Below are 16,388 nucleotides of genomic sequence, written 5' to 3' on the forward strand. Positions count from 1 at the left end.
AGTTGCTGGTTTCTATCATCAATTTTTAGAAACGCTGGATCTTGTGATCGTCGATATGAATATGAACAATCTATCTTCGTAGGTCTTGTAATTTGTGAATATGAATATGAGCAATTCAAGAAACGTGTGTTTTTTAGTGGGATTCGTCTCTATCCTCCTTTCACAAAATCAAGTAGAGGATTTGCAGAGAGAGAGAGAGGGAAAGATGTTATTCATCTATTAGATTCTTAACATTCAACGATATCTACTATAAAACAATGGAAACAATTTTAGCTATTAAATTTTGAACATTCATTAAACCAATAAAACAAAATAAAGTAGGGGATTTGACCTAAAACTAAGATGCCTAAAAACAAAATCAAACGAAGAAGCTGCGACGACGTCTTTATCTATTCTTTAAAAGGGATGTTTGTGGTCTTACGGATTGAAGCAACAACAAAATTACCTACAAGTGCTTGAACTTCTCTAATAAAAATTACCTACATGTGCTCGAAAGATCAACGAAGACGCATATCCCTCATTTCATTTTTTTAGTTTTTATTTTTAATATTAATTGATGCGGCCAGCCGATGCCACGGGGGTTCTCACCCCCGGTTGCCCCTGGAAGGACTAATATATATATATTATATATTTATTTATAAAGAGAGATAACTTAAAGCGAGGGTGTGCTTTGGCTGATTCATGGGTGGTCAGACATCAATTATTGTCCTTTTTTCTTTTTTTTTTAATCTTTGACTACCCAACACGTGGCGAGCAGATGTCATTGACAATGTTTCAAATCAAATGTCAGAATCAATGACGTGTCTTATCAAATCTTTCTACCAAGAAAGAAAGAATCTTCCATCTTTTCTTCAATTTCTTGGTCCTTTTTGCCTGTTAACCATTCGCCTTTCGTATTTAAAATTTTATTCATTTATTCTCTACCCTGATTTATTAAAGTCTCGCCGTTATTCTGATCAAAATTATCCGAGACAAAGACTCTACTACGCATTCCTTAACATTGGTCGGCGATAAATCCCCTTTATCGGTAAATATCATTGCAAAACAACTCTTTTTTTTTTTTTTTTTTCTTGTCGAGGAAAATGTTTTATAAGTGTACGAGGTTTGTCCCATAAATGATTTTTAGTATTTTTATCCAGATTTTATGAAATTTATATGAAGTAAATTTCATAATATTTATTATTGTTTTAATAATTTTTAAAAAAATGTCAACTACTTAATTAATAAGTATTATAAATCTAAAATTCGGAAAGAATTATTAAAAAATCATCATCCAATCTAATAATATCCATAGAAATAATTTTTAGCATTACAGAAAGATATAAATCGTGGCTCACCCAAGTCACCTTTTTAAGAAGATATGGATGACCATGAGAGAGGGAATATTAATATATTATCTTACTCACACTTGGAATAGAAAATCTTGGATCCGACTCCAACTGAGTCACCCATGGTGGAGACCCTCGCCAACTTTGACATGTCATCAAATTATTCAATATGCACTTAATTGATGACTCATGTTTTTTACTATAAATTTTATTATTTTATTCTATTTTAAATAAATTCTTATATTTATCATTTTAATATATAATTATTTATAATATGTCACATCAATTAGTATAATTTTTTAAAGAAAAACCGTTATCATTCATTCATCAAAAAAATTTACATCCATGACTGGATATGTTATGGAATGTTTTTATATCAAATATGACATCATAAACTAAATAATGCATTTGGAGCTACACCAATATAGTATTTCATTTTGTGACTGATATAATTTTCATTATTGTTAATTCTCTCTACAGACAAATATCAAAGAGATAACAATATCTATCTAAACAAAAATTCAACCTTACACTTTATAGAAAGAGATTACTCAACCTCTACAAATAAATTTCCAAGAGACGAACATTTTTTTTTAATTAACAATAAGGAAACTAAAAAAGAAAACAGTAAATAGATGGGAAAAATGACGGATTACAGTTTTGACCAATTTCAGTAGACTTCAGAATTTATAACAGCCCATGATGGCAATACAATTATTTTTTTTTCAACCACAAAGGTCAGGTTTGAAATGTCTGGCGGTAGTGAGTCCTGTAATCTGGCGCATGTGTCGAGAATAGCTGTCAGAAGGGATGGCGCGTGAGGACCACACACAGATGTGGGCGGCCTGTGAGAACTATGCGTAGTGATTTTCGCAAAACTATCACTTTCCTTCAAACTATTTTCGACCTATGAATTTACTTGTGTCGTACGTGTCTCTCGGGAATTGTCGGAAAGCTATAGATCTGACTTTTTCAATTTTGAAAAAAGTAAAATAAAACTATGCAAGAGAAATATTAGTAGGCAATGAAGGTGAATGGAGGAATGAAGAAATGAGAGAGAGGAGGAGGCTTCTGGCAAAAATCAAATATGAAGTCTTTACTTTTTTAAGAAAAAGAGAGGAAGGAGGCACCTCCAATTCATGAATTTGATTGTCAATTTTTCCTCGTGAATACATCAATTAGTATAATTAAAGTTTATAATATAAAGAATAACGTTTGTTTGTACTAAAAAAAGAGAAAAATTATAGTTAACCCTCCATTTAATAACCACATTTGATTACTATAAATAAAATTTTTATTCTTAAACTCCTTAATTTTTTTAATAAACAGCCAAATTAAAAGTAATTTTCGTTTAAGAAAATCCAGAGAATTAAGAAAAATAATATTTTGTTAATAATTGTCATATTTGATTGTAGATGGAATGCTAGCTAACACGATCCTTAAAAAGTACAACATGGATGTTGGGTCCCACTTCGCTAGACATAATTCGGGACTGGACTGGAAGGAACCACGTGGCTCAGCGCACTCGTTGCCCATTTTGGCCAACGAGTTCCTCGTTTACTTGTTTGGTAAGAACGTACTCAAGATTTTTAACCGATAAAAAAAAGGATAGAGAAAAGTATCTGACGACGTGGCAACACATTATGCCGTACAAAAATTATAGAATAATATAACGTATAATTGTAAAAATATATAAATATACGTATAGTCACTTAAAAAAAATAGAGTATATTGTTAAAAATTAATTAATTTTTTATGTAACTATTATATTTATTCATTTTTTAAAAAATAATTGCGTGGCATTTGCGCACTTATGATTATAACTATCATTTTTTAAAATTATATTCATCATTATTACATACCACACATCATATTTATTTATTTTTTCTTACAAAATGTGTGGCGTATGGATGTTGGATAATGAGTAGAAGAATTCAAATAGTTTAAGAAGAATAAAACTAAAAAAAAATTTAAAAAACATACGGTATGTGATATGTGGGGATGATGAGTAACAAAACTCTATGTAGTATAGTGTTCATGAGCAACGAGTTCCTTGTTTGCATTCTGATAATCAATAATTAACTGTCTTGATTGATTCACAATTCTCATTGGATGAATGAACGTACATTTAAAGATGAATGTGTTTCTTCACTATCAAATCTTCTTAATTGTTACTACCATCTCCTCCACTAACTCTTGTTCAAAAAGCTTAATAATGGTGGCAATCAGATCCAGAAACTTGACTGCAGACAATCCACACTTTTGAATTTTTTTTTAGCACATACTCCACACATGCTTTGTAGAAGTGCACTCCCATTTAGCATGAAGATCAGTTTCCTCTTCTTGGAAACATAAAGGACATAAAAGGGATGTAACGACCTTCCTCTTGAACTAACTTACATTTGTCATTTCATCTCATCTAATCATTACAACTTTCTCAACTTCCAATACAAAATAAGATAAACAATTTAACTTTTTCAAATCCCAAAATAAAAATAATATTAAAAAATATACTCTAACAATATTTTATTCAACTTTTTAACTTTAATCTCATCTCATCTCTAGGGGTGTAACCGGTCCGGTCCGGTCCGGTTTTGGACAAAATCTAGGACCGAACCGGTATGTACCGGTTTTGTATTTTTCAAAACCGATTACGCCCCGATTACCCTCCTAAACCGGTACCTCCGGTTTTACCGGTTTCCGGTCCGGTCCGGTTTTCCAGTTTTTTTCAAATATAAAAAACATATAATAAAGTGTTAATTCTTATTATAAAATGTTATTAAAAATTTAATATATATATTATGCTTAAAGCATATGATCAATTAAATTTTCATCTTTAATATTAAATTTTTATTTTATAAATTATAACAACATTATTTTATATATAATTATATTAATAATATATGATCAAATAAATTATAAATGTTCATATTTAAGATTAACATTTTATGTTATTATTTATAAATTATAATATGAAATTTTTTCATATATGATATATAATTATATATATTATATATAAAAATTTAACATATAATTATATATTATATATATATATTTTTTGTATAATATATAAAATTAATTTATATATATATTTTTTCAACCGGTCCGGTTCGGTCCGGTCCGGTCCCGAAAACTACGGAACCGGAACCGGACCGGAACCGGCCGGTTTTCATAAAATAGGAACCGGTTCCGGACCGGACCGGTTCAAAACCGGACCAACCGGTCCGGTTCGGTCCGGTCCGGACCGGTTTTCCGGTTTAAATTTACACCCCTACTCATCTCATCTCATCTCCGAAAACAAACGAGCCCTAGTGTCTGAGTCTACGAGGGCTGACACCTTTGCATCATTGTCCAGCACAAAAGGCAAGTTTTGTATTTTGAAGGAGGATGGCTGAGGAATCCATTGATCATTCCAAATCCTCACTTGTTTACCATTACCAATCCTTCACATAGAATCCTCTCCCACTAGCTTTGATGCAAACAAACTCTTCTAAATAAATGATGAATTAGAACTTAACTTCACTTCAATGAAAGAAGTTATAGGAAAATGCTTTTGCTTTAGAACCTTGCTAGCCAAAGCTTATGGATACTGCACGATTCTCCATCCATGTTTGGTAAGCAGTGCCAAATTAAAGCTTTCCAACTCTCTAAATCCTAACCCATCTGCTGACTTGGCCTTTTCCATTTGATTCCAAGAAACCTAGTCAATCTTCTTTTCATTCTGCTGTTGGCTCCACCAAAAATTTCTTATAACTTGATTGATCTCCTTCAAAAGAGCTCTAGGTAGCTTAAAAACTCTCATGCAAAAAGTGAACAGAGCTTGGATTACTGCCTTCAAAAAGATATCCTTCCCAGCTTGTGACAAGACCTTAGTTTTCCAGCTACTCACCCTGCTTCTGACTCTATCCAGTATACTCTTAAAAGCTTGATATTAAGATCTTCCAACAAGTACAGATAAGCCAAGATATTTTTCATATGTGGTTGAAAATCTCATCCCAGTTATGCTCAGATATTTTTCATATTGTATTTTATGTACAAATTTATAAAATTTATAATGATGAGATAAGATAAAATGAGATAGATTGAGATGATTTTGGTATCTAAACTAGAATAATGATAGGGTTACTACCCTACTACTATCCATCTACTACTTTTTTTGTATTTGATTTTTATTTTTTATTTTTAATTTTATTTAATGATTAAGGAAGTGAGTATTAATAAACTTATATATTTTTTTAATTTTTTCTTAATGATTAAGAATGTTAAAACAATATTTAAAAGAAAATAATAAAAAATAAAAAAATTTAAAATACATAGATGGGTAATCCAAATCACTATTTTCAATCTCGTACCGTACCAACCGGTACGGACAATATTTGCCGCACCGGCCGTTGAACCGGTACATGTACTATATATATTTCGTACTGGTCCAAATATCGACCTCAATTTCGGCTTGTATTGGCCTATATTTTGGCCTTTCAATTTTTTATTTTTTATTTTTTCAGACTGCAAGCTTATTTTTTGACTCTTAATTTAGATTAAGCTATTTATAATTTATATATATGTAATTATATATTATTTATTTATATATAGACTATTATTTTAAAATATAATCTATATATATTTATATTTATAATTTATATCGATTATTTTAAAATAATATATAAAATAGTATTAGTATTGAAATATTTTATTTTAATATTTTAGTCAGTACGACTTCTTAGACGATATTCAAAACATTAATCCAAACTAAGCCTTATTTTGTTTAGGAAAAAGTGGGGGAACCGGAGGTAAAGCAGAGTCCCCCGAAACAGTATCACAGTACCGTGACTTGCTGAGGGAATCTAGACCGGAAGACAGCTAATTAGTCGCAAAACTCGACCAAACCCGACGCCGCAGCTTTTACGATGCCCCAAAACTGAACACCCACGTGTCTAATTCCCACGGTGCCAAACCTAGAACGAAACGTGGTATGTACTCCCTGAGTACCTCTTTGTCCCCGACACGTGTTTCCCAGTTCCCACAATGACATGTTGATGTTGTTGGTAGAGGACGCCAAAAAAAAGCAAATTAATAACTGTGTCAGGAGGACCACGTGTCTCTCTGGAGCCCTCTCCCGATCGCCACTTGGCTCCCTCCCCTGAGTAGTTTTCTGCCCCAAAAAAACAAAACGTGGAGGGTATTTCCGGCATATTATTTTTATTTTTCCCCCTCAACAGGTACAGACCCAAAATAATCATCATCTGTTCTGCTTTTATTTTCCTTGATTTGGTTTCTGTTCTTCTCTTCATTTTATGCTCTGATTTTGTATTCTCGCTGCTTCATCCTCGCCCACAATTTGTTTGCTTGATTTTTTGTTTAATAAAAGAACAGTGGATATAAAAGAGAGCATACGTTTCATGACGTGTCCATGTTGGGTTGGATTCTTGTTTTAAGCGTTTTTTTTCCCTTTTTTGGGCTAGACGTAGCGTTAGTGAGTGCAAGTTTTGATCATAATCATGGGTTTAGCAGAACCAGATCATAAAGTTGTTCTGTTTAATCTGCAAAGACGCAGTTGCTGAAGCTTTTGTGGTTTTGCCTTCTTCGTTCATCCTGTTGTACGAGACATGGGTGAAGCTAAAGAAGCTAGAAGTAGAGCAATGGAAAATCTTTCTCTACAATTAGATAAGTACCCGAGAGATTTATTGCAGAGATTTACGTGTAACAGTACGCAGCAATCCGAATATGCGACACCCAGTGAAGATTCGGAGGAGGTTGAGCTAAATCTTGGCCTCTCGCTGGGTGGTCGATTCGGGGTCGACAAGAGCGCAAAGAAGCTAATCCGGTCGTCCTCCATAGCGGGAATAATGCCGGTGGTTCGAGACGATGAGTCATTAGCTTCGAAGCCTCCATCGTACCCGACACTCATGAGGACCTCTTCGCTTCCGACGGAGACAGAGGAGTGGCGGAAGAGGAAGGAGCTACAGACATTGCGGCGAATGGTGGCAAAGCGAAGGCGGTCGGAGAAGCAGAGGAGCTCCAAGGCAGAGAAAGAGGAGGAAAGGAAAGAAAGCGAGGGTCTAGCGGGGTTGAATTTGAGAGATGAGCCGCAATCTGCAGCGGCCAATAGGTTTAGTTCGACCGTGGCGTCGCCTTTGAGGATTCCCGCTTGGGCTTCGACGGCGAGGGAGGCAGCGCTAGGCGGTGTCCTTGAGGCAACAGCGAAAGGGAAGGGTGGTTTCTTGGGATTTCAGGAGTTTGTGCGCCCGTCTTCCCAGCGGTCGTGCGAATCGCAAGCGGGATGCTCGTCGGGGATGTCGGAATTGGAGAATAAACATCTTCAAGGTATTATCTCGTTTTATTTTATATGCTTATCTGATTTTCTTTGTGTGTTATTATTTATAAATTTTTATGTATGTACGTAGATTTGGACTAATTTTAATATTTGTGGCCTGTTTAGATTAATTGTTCTGTTTACTATTGGAATTGGTTTTTGCTATTGCATTAAGAGAGAGATTATTTCCCTTCGTTTTAAGAAGTAGACCAATACTATGATTTTTATTTAAAAAAAAATAAATTTAATTTTATTCTCGGTTGGATGTTTCTGTTATGTACTCTCTAAGGTTGTTTGTGGGTTGAAGCTTACCAAATTCTTTATTTGTAATTATGTTTGGTACAGTGTTTTTGTGATGTACTCTCTACGGTTACTTGCTTATAAAAGAAGGTACTCTAAAGTTGTTTTTGGGTGGGAGGCTCATCAATTCTTTGGTTGCTGAGAAATTTGGTAAATCATGTTGAATATTATGGCCTATATTGCCTTCTTTTCTTGAGGATGAATTGCTCAACTTGTCAAACTCCAGTAGTTGTATTAAGGTCTAGTTGAGTGGTGTACGTTTTCCATAAATCTTAGTGGAATACGTAGTTAAAACATCAAAGTAAATTGTTTCCCTGCAGACATAGAATAGATTACATAAGGAGCCATGCAAGGACAGGTTGTTTCACAGTAATTGAGCCCAAAGCCGAAACCACCCTGCTGTAACATATAAGTTGATAGTTTAGTGGATGCTCCTGTTTGCTTGTTTGAACATATGCTCAGTAAACTCGGGAATAAACAGAGTTAATTGTAGAGCTAAGTTGAATAAAATTTCTGAAAGACCAGGAACTTTGCCTCAATGATTAACTTTTGACCAACCTGATTTTTTTGATAAGTACTTTTGACAAACCTGATGAGTAGGCTATTCTCAAGTTGTTTGGACACTCATTTTTAACATGCTCAAAATTCAGAGGAAAGCCAAACTTCCAAACATTGGAAGAAGGAGGGGTGGGGACCATTTTTTATTAAAGGAGTTGTCTGAATGTTGGTTGTGTTATAATTGGCTGCCTGTCCCTAGGCAACGGCAGTGGACAGCTTAACTTTACAATCATACAAATTCTCTTACCTGTATACTGGATCCCATCAAAGTTTCTATGCATATTGAAATGGAAACTTGCTCCTCCCAGTCCAAGAATTTGTCGGGCACTGATGCATAATGACTGCTGGATGTTACAGTTAATGACTATGGGCACATGTTGAACCATTGTATACGTAATCAACTCTGTAAGTTCCTTGTTTTATTTTCTGAATGTGTTCCTATCTAAGGCAATATCTCTGGGAAAAGAGTCCTGAAAAGATTTAATAAGATGATATGTCCCTGAAAAAAATTGACACATCACTGGAGTTGAACTAGCATGTCTGGATAACTCTAGGAAAGCACTTTTCAAGTTGATCACCATGCCACTCATCATGCCAAAAGCGAACCTTGGACCCATCACCTATAACAAATCTGATACAGTGAGAAAAATCTAGTCAACCCCTTCTAATATTCTTCCATAGACCAACCCTGTAAGCCTATGTAATTCATTGGAACACCCACCACTTTTCAACTTTCCATACTTCATGTCCACGAGCACCCTCCGTAGACTCTCTCTCACGAGCATAAAGCCAAGTCGCTTCCCTGAAAGAGCTTGATTTCTAACCGTAGCCTACCTTCTCCAATTGGCAAGCATATCTTGGTCCACTTCACTAGTAACACAATTAATGCCATTTTCTAATCTTCTACCCACATTATGGCTCCTATAACCTGTACTTGCTAACAAAAAAATAGGTGGAGGATTGTTATTAGTCTAACCTCCAAGTCTGTCAATTATTTTACCCTTGGGTACATTCATGTGGTTGGATCTAGAACATTTTCTCATGATTTTCTCTTACTACCCAAGGTATTTCTGACCCACCAAAGTTTTATGCTAATGCCAAGATACCGTTGCCTTGGTATGCAATTCAGGGGAAGGGTAGAGAGGCTTATGTGTTGGTAGATGGTGTCATGTTTTTGACCAAATGAAATAAAAAATTCTTTTACTGAACAGGCTTCTGAATCAAGTTTCAGATTTTCATTCCCTATGCAAAAAGCGTATTGTCATCTGCTCCACCCACACTTATCACTCACCTCCTTAATGTCTGTTAAATGTTGACTTAGTCCATGCTTCAGACGGGTAAAGGTAGTGAATTTCCATATTTTCAGCCATAACAACATCATTAACGTGTTAACTGTCACTGGATCAACATTATATTTTTGAAACGCATACTTTGTCTGCTATTGTTTACGTGTCAGACGATTGGTCCTCATTTAGGTGCAGATCTCTTTGTTCACCAGTTGATATGCATCAAATAATTTTATGGATATTTGAACAATGTGACCATTTTATGTGCTTGTTTGTACTTTTACAAATTATTAAGACGTACATCCAAATAAGTTGAGGCAGGTTTACTCGAGTTACTAGACTAGATATAGGGGAGGTTGGTTTCCAGAGTGGGGCGTTGACAGAACTACTGGACTGATGGTGCGCAGTTTGGTTGAACTACATGATGTTGATGAACATCCCATGGAATGTTGTGAAAACAAAAATCCTCTTTGAATGGAAAAGGATGAAGGGATGTTGGTTCCCTAGTGGGAGCAGTGAGATAATCCTCAAGTGACCAGACGGGCACATTGTGGTAAAGATTGTCATGCTAGGGTGATCATGGGAGTATGAGACTAATTTCAATTCTTGGAAACTAATGCACAATAATTTTTGGGGATAGCAGGTCAGGATGCCAGTGGATCCAATGTACAGTGTGATTAAAAGAAATTTTTATTTCATTTGAATGTCTGGTAATTGGTGGAATTGATATTTAACCCTCACACCACACAAGTCTGTATGGTCCGGACAGCATTAATAGCAATTTTTGGACAATTGTATTGCATACACATCATGCCCAGCATCACGTGATTACACGAGTCTGCATAACTGAAGGCTAACTCATTTTGCTGTTTGTGTATTACTCAAAATTAGATATGGACCAGCGGTTTTTTGTTATGCGTGAGAGTGCAACCAGCTCGTTCAAGAAAGTTCTATATGGAATGTAGGGAGTACTGCTCAATTATGGTTCCTTGGAGAAATTAACCTTTCAATTCAATGTGAAATTCTTACAGCAATCTAGCAAGTTACTACTGATAATAATGGGGAACACATAAAATTAGAAGAGTACTTGCAAAGGATTTAGGGAATATGGGGGAATGAGAATCATTCCATTTCTTCTTGAAAGGAAGTTGCTCCCATTGGCACCCCGATTTCCTTTTTAGTTTGAACTCCTTGAGCCATTGGTCTTTGGGTTTGAATGGTATGCTTCTCAGAAAACAATAGATGAAGGGTGAGGTCATTGGTTCAATTAAATGTGAGTGTGTTTGTTTATTATACGTACAAATATACCTATTATGCGTATTATACCTTTTATACGTATAATACTTATTATACGTATTATACATATTATACTTATCAAGAAATGTACATACCCATGGTATCTGGGATGATGGGAGAATGATCCGAAGTTAACCTGGGCAGATTGATGATTGATGCTTTTGGGAAAAAAAGTCTTGGCACAATTATCAAGTAAAACTTTCCAGACCATTCGCCAATCTGTAGCGGAATTATCTTAGCTACCCTAACAATAGGTTTTGCTTTAGAGTTCAGCGCCTTAATTTTTCTATTCCCCTTATCAAACCGTAGGCCTAACCTCTCTAAGATCCGATCAAAAAGGAAGTCCCCCCCACCCTAGGTCATTGTGTTTGCTCATATCCTTACTCCAATCTCTCTCTCTCTCCCTTTTCTTTTATTCCCTTGGACCTTCCTCTCTTTATGCCTTTTTGGATCTCTCTCTCTATGCCTTTTTGGATCTCTCTCTCTCTCTCTCTCCCCACTCAATCCTTTGCATTGAGCTCTTTCCTTGTTACTCCTCTATATTGCCTTCATCAACACTCTCTCCTCCTATAACTTTTTCACTCAGTCACCACCATAATCACCTTCCTACCTATTCTTGCACCTTTGCACCATTATTATCATTACGTCCCTCTCCCTTTCACCTTCACTCCCTGACACGTCAGAGAATACCTAGGCCACCACCATCTGACCCCACCCAATGTCTCTTCATTGGATCTGTTTCCTTGGAGAGAAACCTTAGCGGTTAACATGCGATAGAAACCTGGAGAGAGACAAACCGTTGCCTTCGTGCTACCACCTTAGACTGGCGAGTAACCCCTCACCGCACAGACAAGGTCGAAGGACTCTGGTGACCCTGCTGAGGGTCGTCCGGTGTAGGTCCTAGCGTCAGCGACCTAGTTTTCTTTTTTTGCAAGTTTTCTCTCTGTCATTTCTCAGAGACTACGTTGACCATCGGCAAGTGTATCCTCACCACTGTCCCAGACAAGGTTGACGGGCCCTGACGATAGTGTTGGGGGCCGTCTGGCGTAGGTCCTGGCGCTGGTGGCCTGCTTTTTTTGCAAGACTCTTTCTCAAAGCCCTTCGACGTCGCACCCTGCGCCCTCGACCACCGGCAAGTGACTTCTCACCACTAGCCTAGACAAGGTCGACAGGCTTTGGCGATTCTTTTGAGGGCCCTCCGACGTCGATTCCCCTCTGGCGATTGGGTTTTTTTAGTTGCATTGAGTTTTCACAGTATTGGTTTTTTAAGTTGCATTGAGTCTTTGCCTGCAACCTGCTTTTGACTTGATCGATGGAATCCGGCGACCGGGAGACCATTTTGTGGGCACAAATCTTTTTTTTACCTTAAGAGGATGAAGCGAGGGCAGTAGGGAGTAGTGGGCACAGATTTATAGTAGGATTTGACGATGATGACGTGCGATGTGGATTTGTCTTAGTTGGAAGGCGAGAGGTGGTTGAAAGTGGGATAAAAAACTTTTGTTTTTACGAAAGAGGGAGGAAATAGTTTTCGTATTTTTGAATGTAGCAAAATGATAGCTAAATTCATGTGTATAGGGGGGATGACAACTTCGTAGTTGGCTAAGGGGATTGAAGATTGTTTAGAACTTATCTATTATGAAGGTTTCTTCAGAGAGCTAAGGATGGGTAATTGAGTTTTTATCAATCAACATCATGGTAAAAGGGAAGCTTTCTGCAACTCTCAGAATTCTGGAATGGAAGGAGGAAAGATTTATTGGTGATTCCGGAGGGTGCAAATGACGTTGGATGGAAAGGCTTTCTGCAGTCCATTCAAAGTGTTATTGAGTCTAAAATCACTATTCGAAGTGGGGAGTTTGTTGATGGAAAAACAGTGGGAAGATCGTCCTTAGTCAAAGGTGCTTCGTACGTTGCGGTGTTGAGGTCAATGGCGGGTAGTTCGGCCGAGATCAACTCGGCGGCAGAAGGAAATAGTAAGGCACTTGTAGGAGACAAAAGTCGTTAGGTGATATTGGGAGAGGTGGAGGGGGTCTTGTGGGATGTCAAAGCTAAATTGAAGAGAGTTATGGAGTATGTGAAAGATCTGATAATTAAAGTGGATAAGGGGCTGGACTTAGTCGTGGGTTTTGGTGGTGGGTCGAGTATGGAAGAGGGAGGGCGGGGGGTAGATCTTTCGGGTTTGAAGGTCACAAGTGTGCTGGCAAAGGGCGTTTCAACGCCGTCACAGATAGGGTCGTTAGATGCTGGTATCTTTGTCCATGCCAGTGTCATTATGCCTCCTGAGGGGAGCTGTATGGCCTCGGGCACAAGATGCAGATGGGGTTGGTACTTCTGTCCAGGGCTCATCTTTAGTTGAAGACGGGGGATCCTTCCAGGGTCTCAAGTACTTTGGAAGAAACAGTCAAGCCTCTTTTAGAAGATGCAAACGAGGTTTCAGAAGGTAGTGCTTCCCCTACTTGTTCTACGGAGGGAGCAGTAGGGTCAGACAAAGTGACACGGCAAGGATCGTCGGGGGGTGGTGCAAAGTCAAGCAATGTTGATGGAAGGAAGGAACCTGTAATGGTGACAGAAACAATGGACAACAACCATATAGCTGTCAAGCAACCATATGGCGGGAAGGAAACTAGTGGTTTGTCGTTGGTGCCTTGTGTGGGGGAAGGTTTAGAATGGGGAGTGCAGTTGGGTACTGTGGCGGGGGATAATGTCATTTCCCTGGTTTTTCTTCCTCTGTTAAATGATATAGCGGGTTCACCATCGAATTGGGTTCTGAATAAAGTTAACGGGTTTCAGCAAATCCTGGGGCTTTCATATGGAGAATATGAAGACCAATTTGAAGCTCTACTCACTGCGATTGAGGTGAATCACACGCTTGAAACCAAATGACATTTTAAGAAAAGTAGGGAGTTATAAAGCGTCTTTCATGGGCAATCAAATGCGGTGCTAAGGGAGGTAACCCAAGTCGAGGGAGGATTAAAGATAGGGCATTGTGAAGACGATCTCGTAGTGGGATGTTTGGGTAGACGATTAGTTTTACGGAAAAAAAGGGCTGGGGTCGGGGAGGTGTGTTACGTTCCAATTCGGGCTTGGTGTATTTTGAGTATGTTTCATGGGCTTTTTGGGTTATTAGGGGCTCTCTTGTATAGGTTAGATGTTTTCTTGTATACGTCTAGTGTACTTGATTACTCGTATTGATATATATATATATATATATATATGATTTTATTACTTATAAAAAAAAAAAAATCTCTTCATCGGTGCCACTGCCTGCAGACTTCCTCTCCACCGTTTTGAACTCTAGATTTACTGTCGCCAACTTTGATCCATCGCCTAAGTCAATCCCTGTTGGTACCCCAAAAAGACTTGAGATTCACCGTCAGCTGTCCATTTCAAATATATCATCTTAATGAATGGGCTTTAGTGTTATTGTAATTTTTTTTTTTGATAAATGGTCTTATTGTATTTTGTGTTAGTTGCAATGGACACATTTTGTGTGATAAAAAATTAGAAAATAATTTTTAGGATCTCAACCAAATAATAAAAACAAATTAATTTCCTTTTAAAAGTATTTTCTAGTTGCATAAATACAAACAGAATCTTAGCTATGCTTGGAGACAATGAATGGTAGACATGTATGAGCAAATGTTTGTAACTGTAATGTTAAAAAAGATGCGTAGCTGGAATTACCAGCGATACTTTATCGTTATAACGTCAAATTTATGAGTTTGTAATCAAATAGATTCTAGATAGGGCCAAGGGTATGGAATAATATAGGAAAACTTTCTGCTTTTATTTTCTCTGGGTTCTTCTTATGCTTTGCAGGATCGGGCAGTTGTGGTGAAGCAAGAAGCCCTGTCGGTAACCAGTCATTGCAGGAGCGAAGCAGTCAGGAGGCTGTAGGTTCTTCGGTGACAAAGACCGAGGAAAATTCATGCAGAACTTCCATAGCAGAGATGGAAAGTCCATCAAAGAAACATGATTGTGCAGAAAATAGACGTAAAGAAATTGGGATGAATGCAATGGAAGATATGCCATGTGTTTTCACAAAAGGAGATGGTCCTAATGGTCGAAGAATAGAAGGCATTCTGTACAAGTATGGGAAGGGTGAGGATGTGAGGATAATGTGTGTATGCCATGGAAGCTTTCTCTCAGCGGCCGAGTTTGTCAAGCATGCTGGTGGTGGTGATGTCGCTCACCCACTGAGGCATATAGTTGTAAACCCTTCCTCTGCTTCGTTTTCATAATGAGGGCGAGGGGAGTTGTGAAATACAACAAATAGTAGAAGACGATAAAATTTAGAACTAATATCGTTTTTTTTTTTTTAAATTTTTTTGGCTAGATTTTCAAAGAAAGCTTGCTCCATGTTCATACAATTTCTCAATATGGTATGGAAGAGATTTATATAAATGCATGTCTTTGTGGTCTTTTTGTTTTCAACCCCCTCCCCCTACTCTCATTTATGAACATATAGAAGGAAAATGAGTAATGTAATTACCTGAGATTACGATTTCCTTTATTGTGCCAGTAGTAGACACTTGAAAGGTGTCCAGAATTGTGACTGTAAATGAAAGCAAAAATGTCAAGAATATCTCAGAAACGCCATGGCTTGTTACTTACTCCTACAAAGAAAATCCCCGCTTATGTCTTCTCTTTAACTATCATAGATGACTCTGCTGGACACGTGAGATGAAGACAGATTGGGCGTGTGTTACTCCCATTTAGCACCCACCCTTGGTCCCACTTGGTCGGGGTGGCCATTTTTTTCCGAGTAATGCTACACAACCTCTTAAACCTTCACACATCACATTTTTTTAAATTTTTAAATTTTTTAAATTTTAATTTTTTTTTTGAATTTATTCTTTTTAAACGAATTCAATTTTTTTATTCATTATTCATATATTAAATATTTGATAAAAGAAACAAATAATAAAAATTAAAAAAAATGTGGTGTGTGGAAATTGTGTGAATAGTAAGAAGTTTTATAGATTTTTTCTTTTTCACCACGCTTAGACGGCATGGCCATTTTCTGGCCACCACAAAAAAATGGCCGTGTAAATGCATGCACTAAGCCACCGTATTTTCATTGAGTAATGATATATACACAATACAAAATCATTTGGGTTAATAAATTCATGAGTAGTGTTGTGTTGTGCAAGCGCTGTATACTTATTTTGAAAAAGAGTGAAGTTTATTATTAAAAAATTAATTTTTTTCTCCTTGTATACTTTATGATGTGATTTGGTTGTCACTTTTTTTAATATAAAATAAATGCTGAGCTCCGCCATATTAGTGGAGTGTGCAAAAAAATATGTA

At 36.9% G+C, this 16,388-nt stretch overlaps 1 protein-coding gene across 1 annotated transcript; it reads left to right on the plus strand.

Moving 5' to 3' along the window:
* Positions 1 to 6,574: 6,574 nt before the first annotated feature.
* LOC109014379 (ninja-family protein AFP3-like) lies at positions 6,575 to 15,499 on the plus strand. Its single transcript, XM_018996824.2, has 2 exons — positions 6,575 to 7,652; positions 14,898 to 15,499. The coding sequence occupies exons 1-2, from the start codon at positions 6,935 to 6,937 to the stop codon at positions 15,317 to 15,319; spliced, it is 1,140 nt and encodes a 379-aa protein (XP_018852369.1). The 5' UTR covers positions 6,575 to 6,934; the 3' UTR covers positions 15,320 to 15,499.
* The last annotated feature ends 889 nt before the right edge of the window (positions 15,500 to 16,388 follow it).

The sequence above is a fragment of the Juglans regia genome, chromosome 13 (assembly GCF_001411555.2).
Source record: "Juglans regia cultivar Chandler chromosome 13, Walnut 2.0, whole genome shotgun sequence".
Classification (NCBI taxonomy): domain Eukaryota; kingdom Viridiplantae; phylum Streptophyta; class Magnoliopsida; order Fagales; family Juglandaceae; genus Juglans; species Juglans regia.

Coding starts and splice junctions, on each gene's coding strand:
- LOC109014379 (XM_018996824.2), top strand. CDS start 6,935: ATGGGTGAAGCTAAAGAAGCTAGAAGTAGAGCAATGGAAAATCTTTCT. Junction 7,653..14,897: donor GGAGAATAAACATCTTCAAG/GTATTATCTCGT, acceptor TATGCTTTGCAG/GATCGGGCAGTTGTGGTGAA.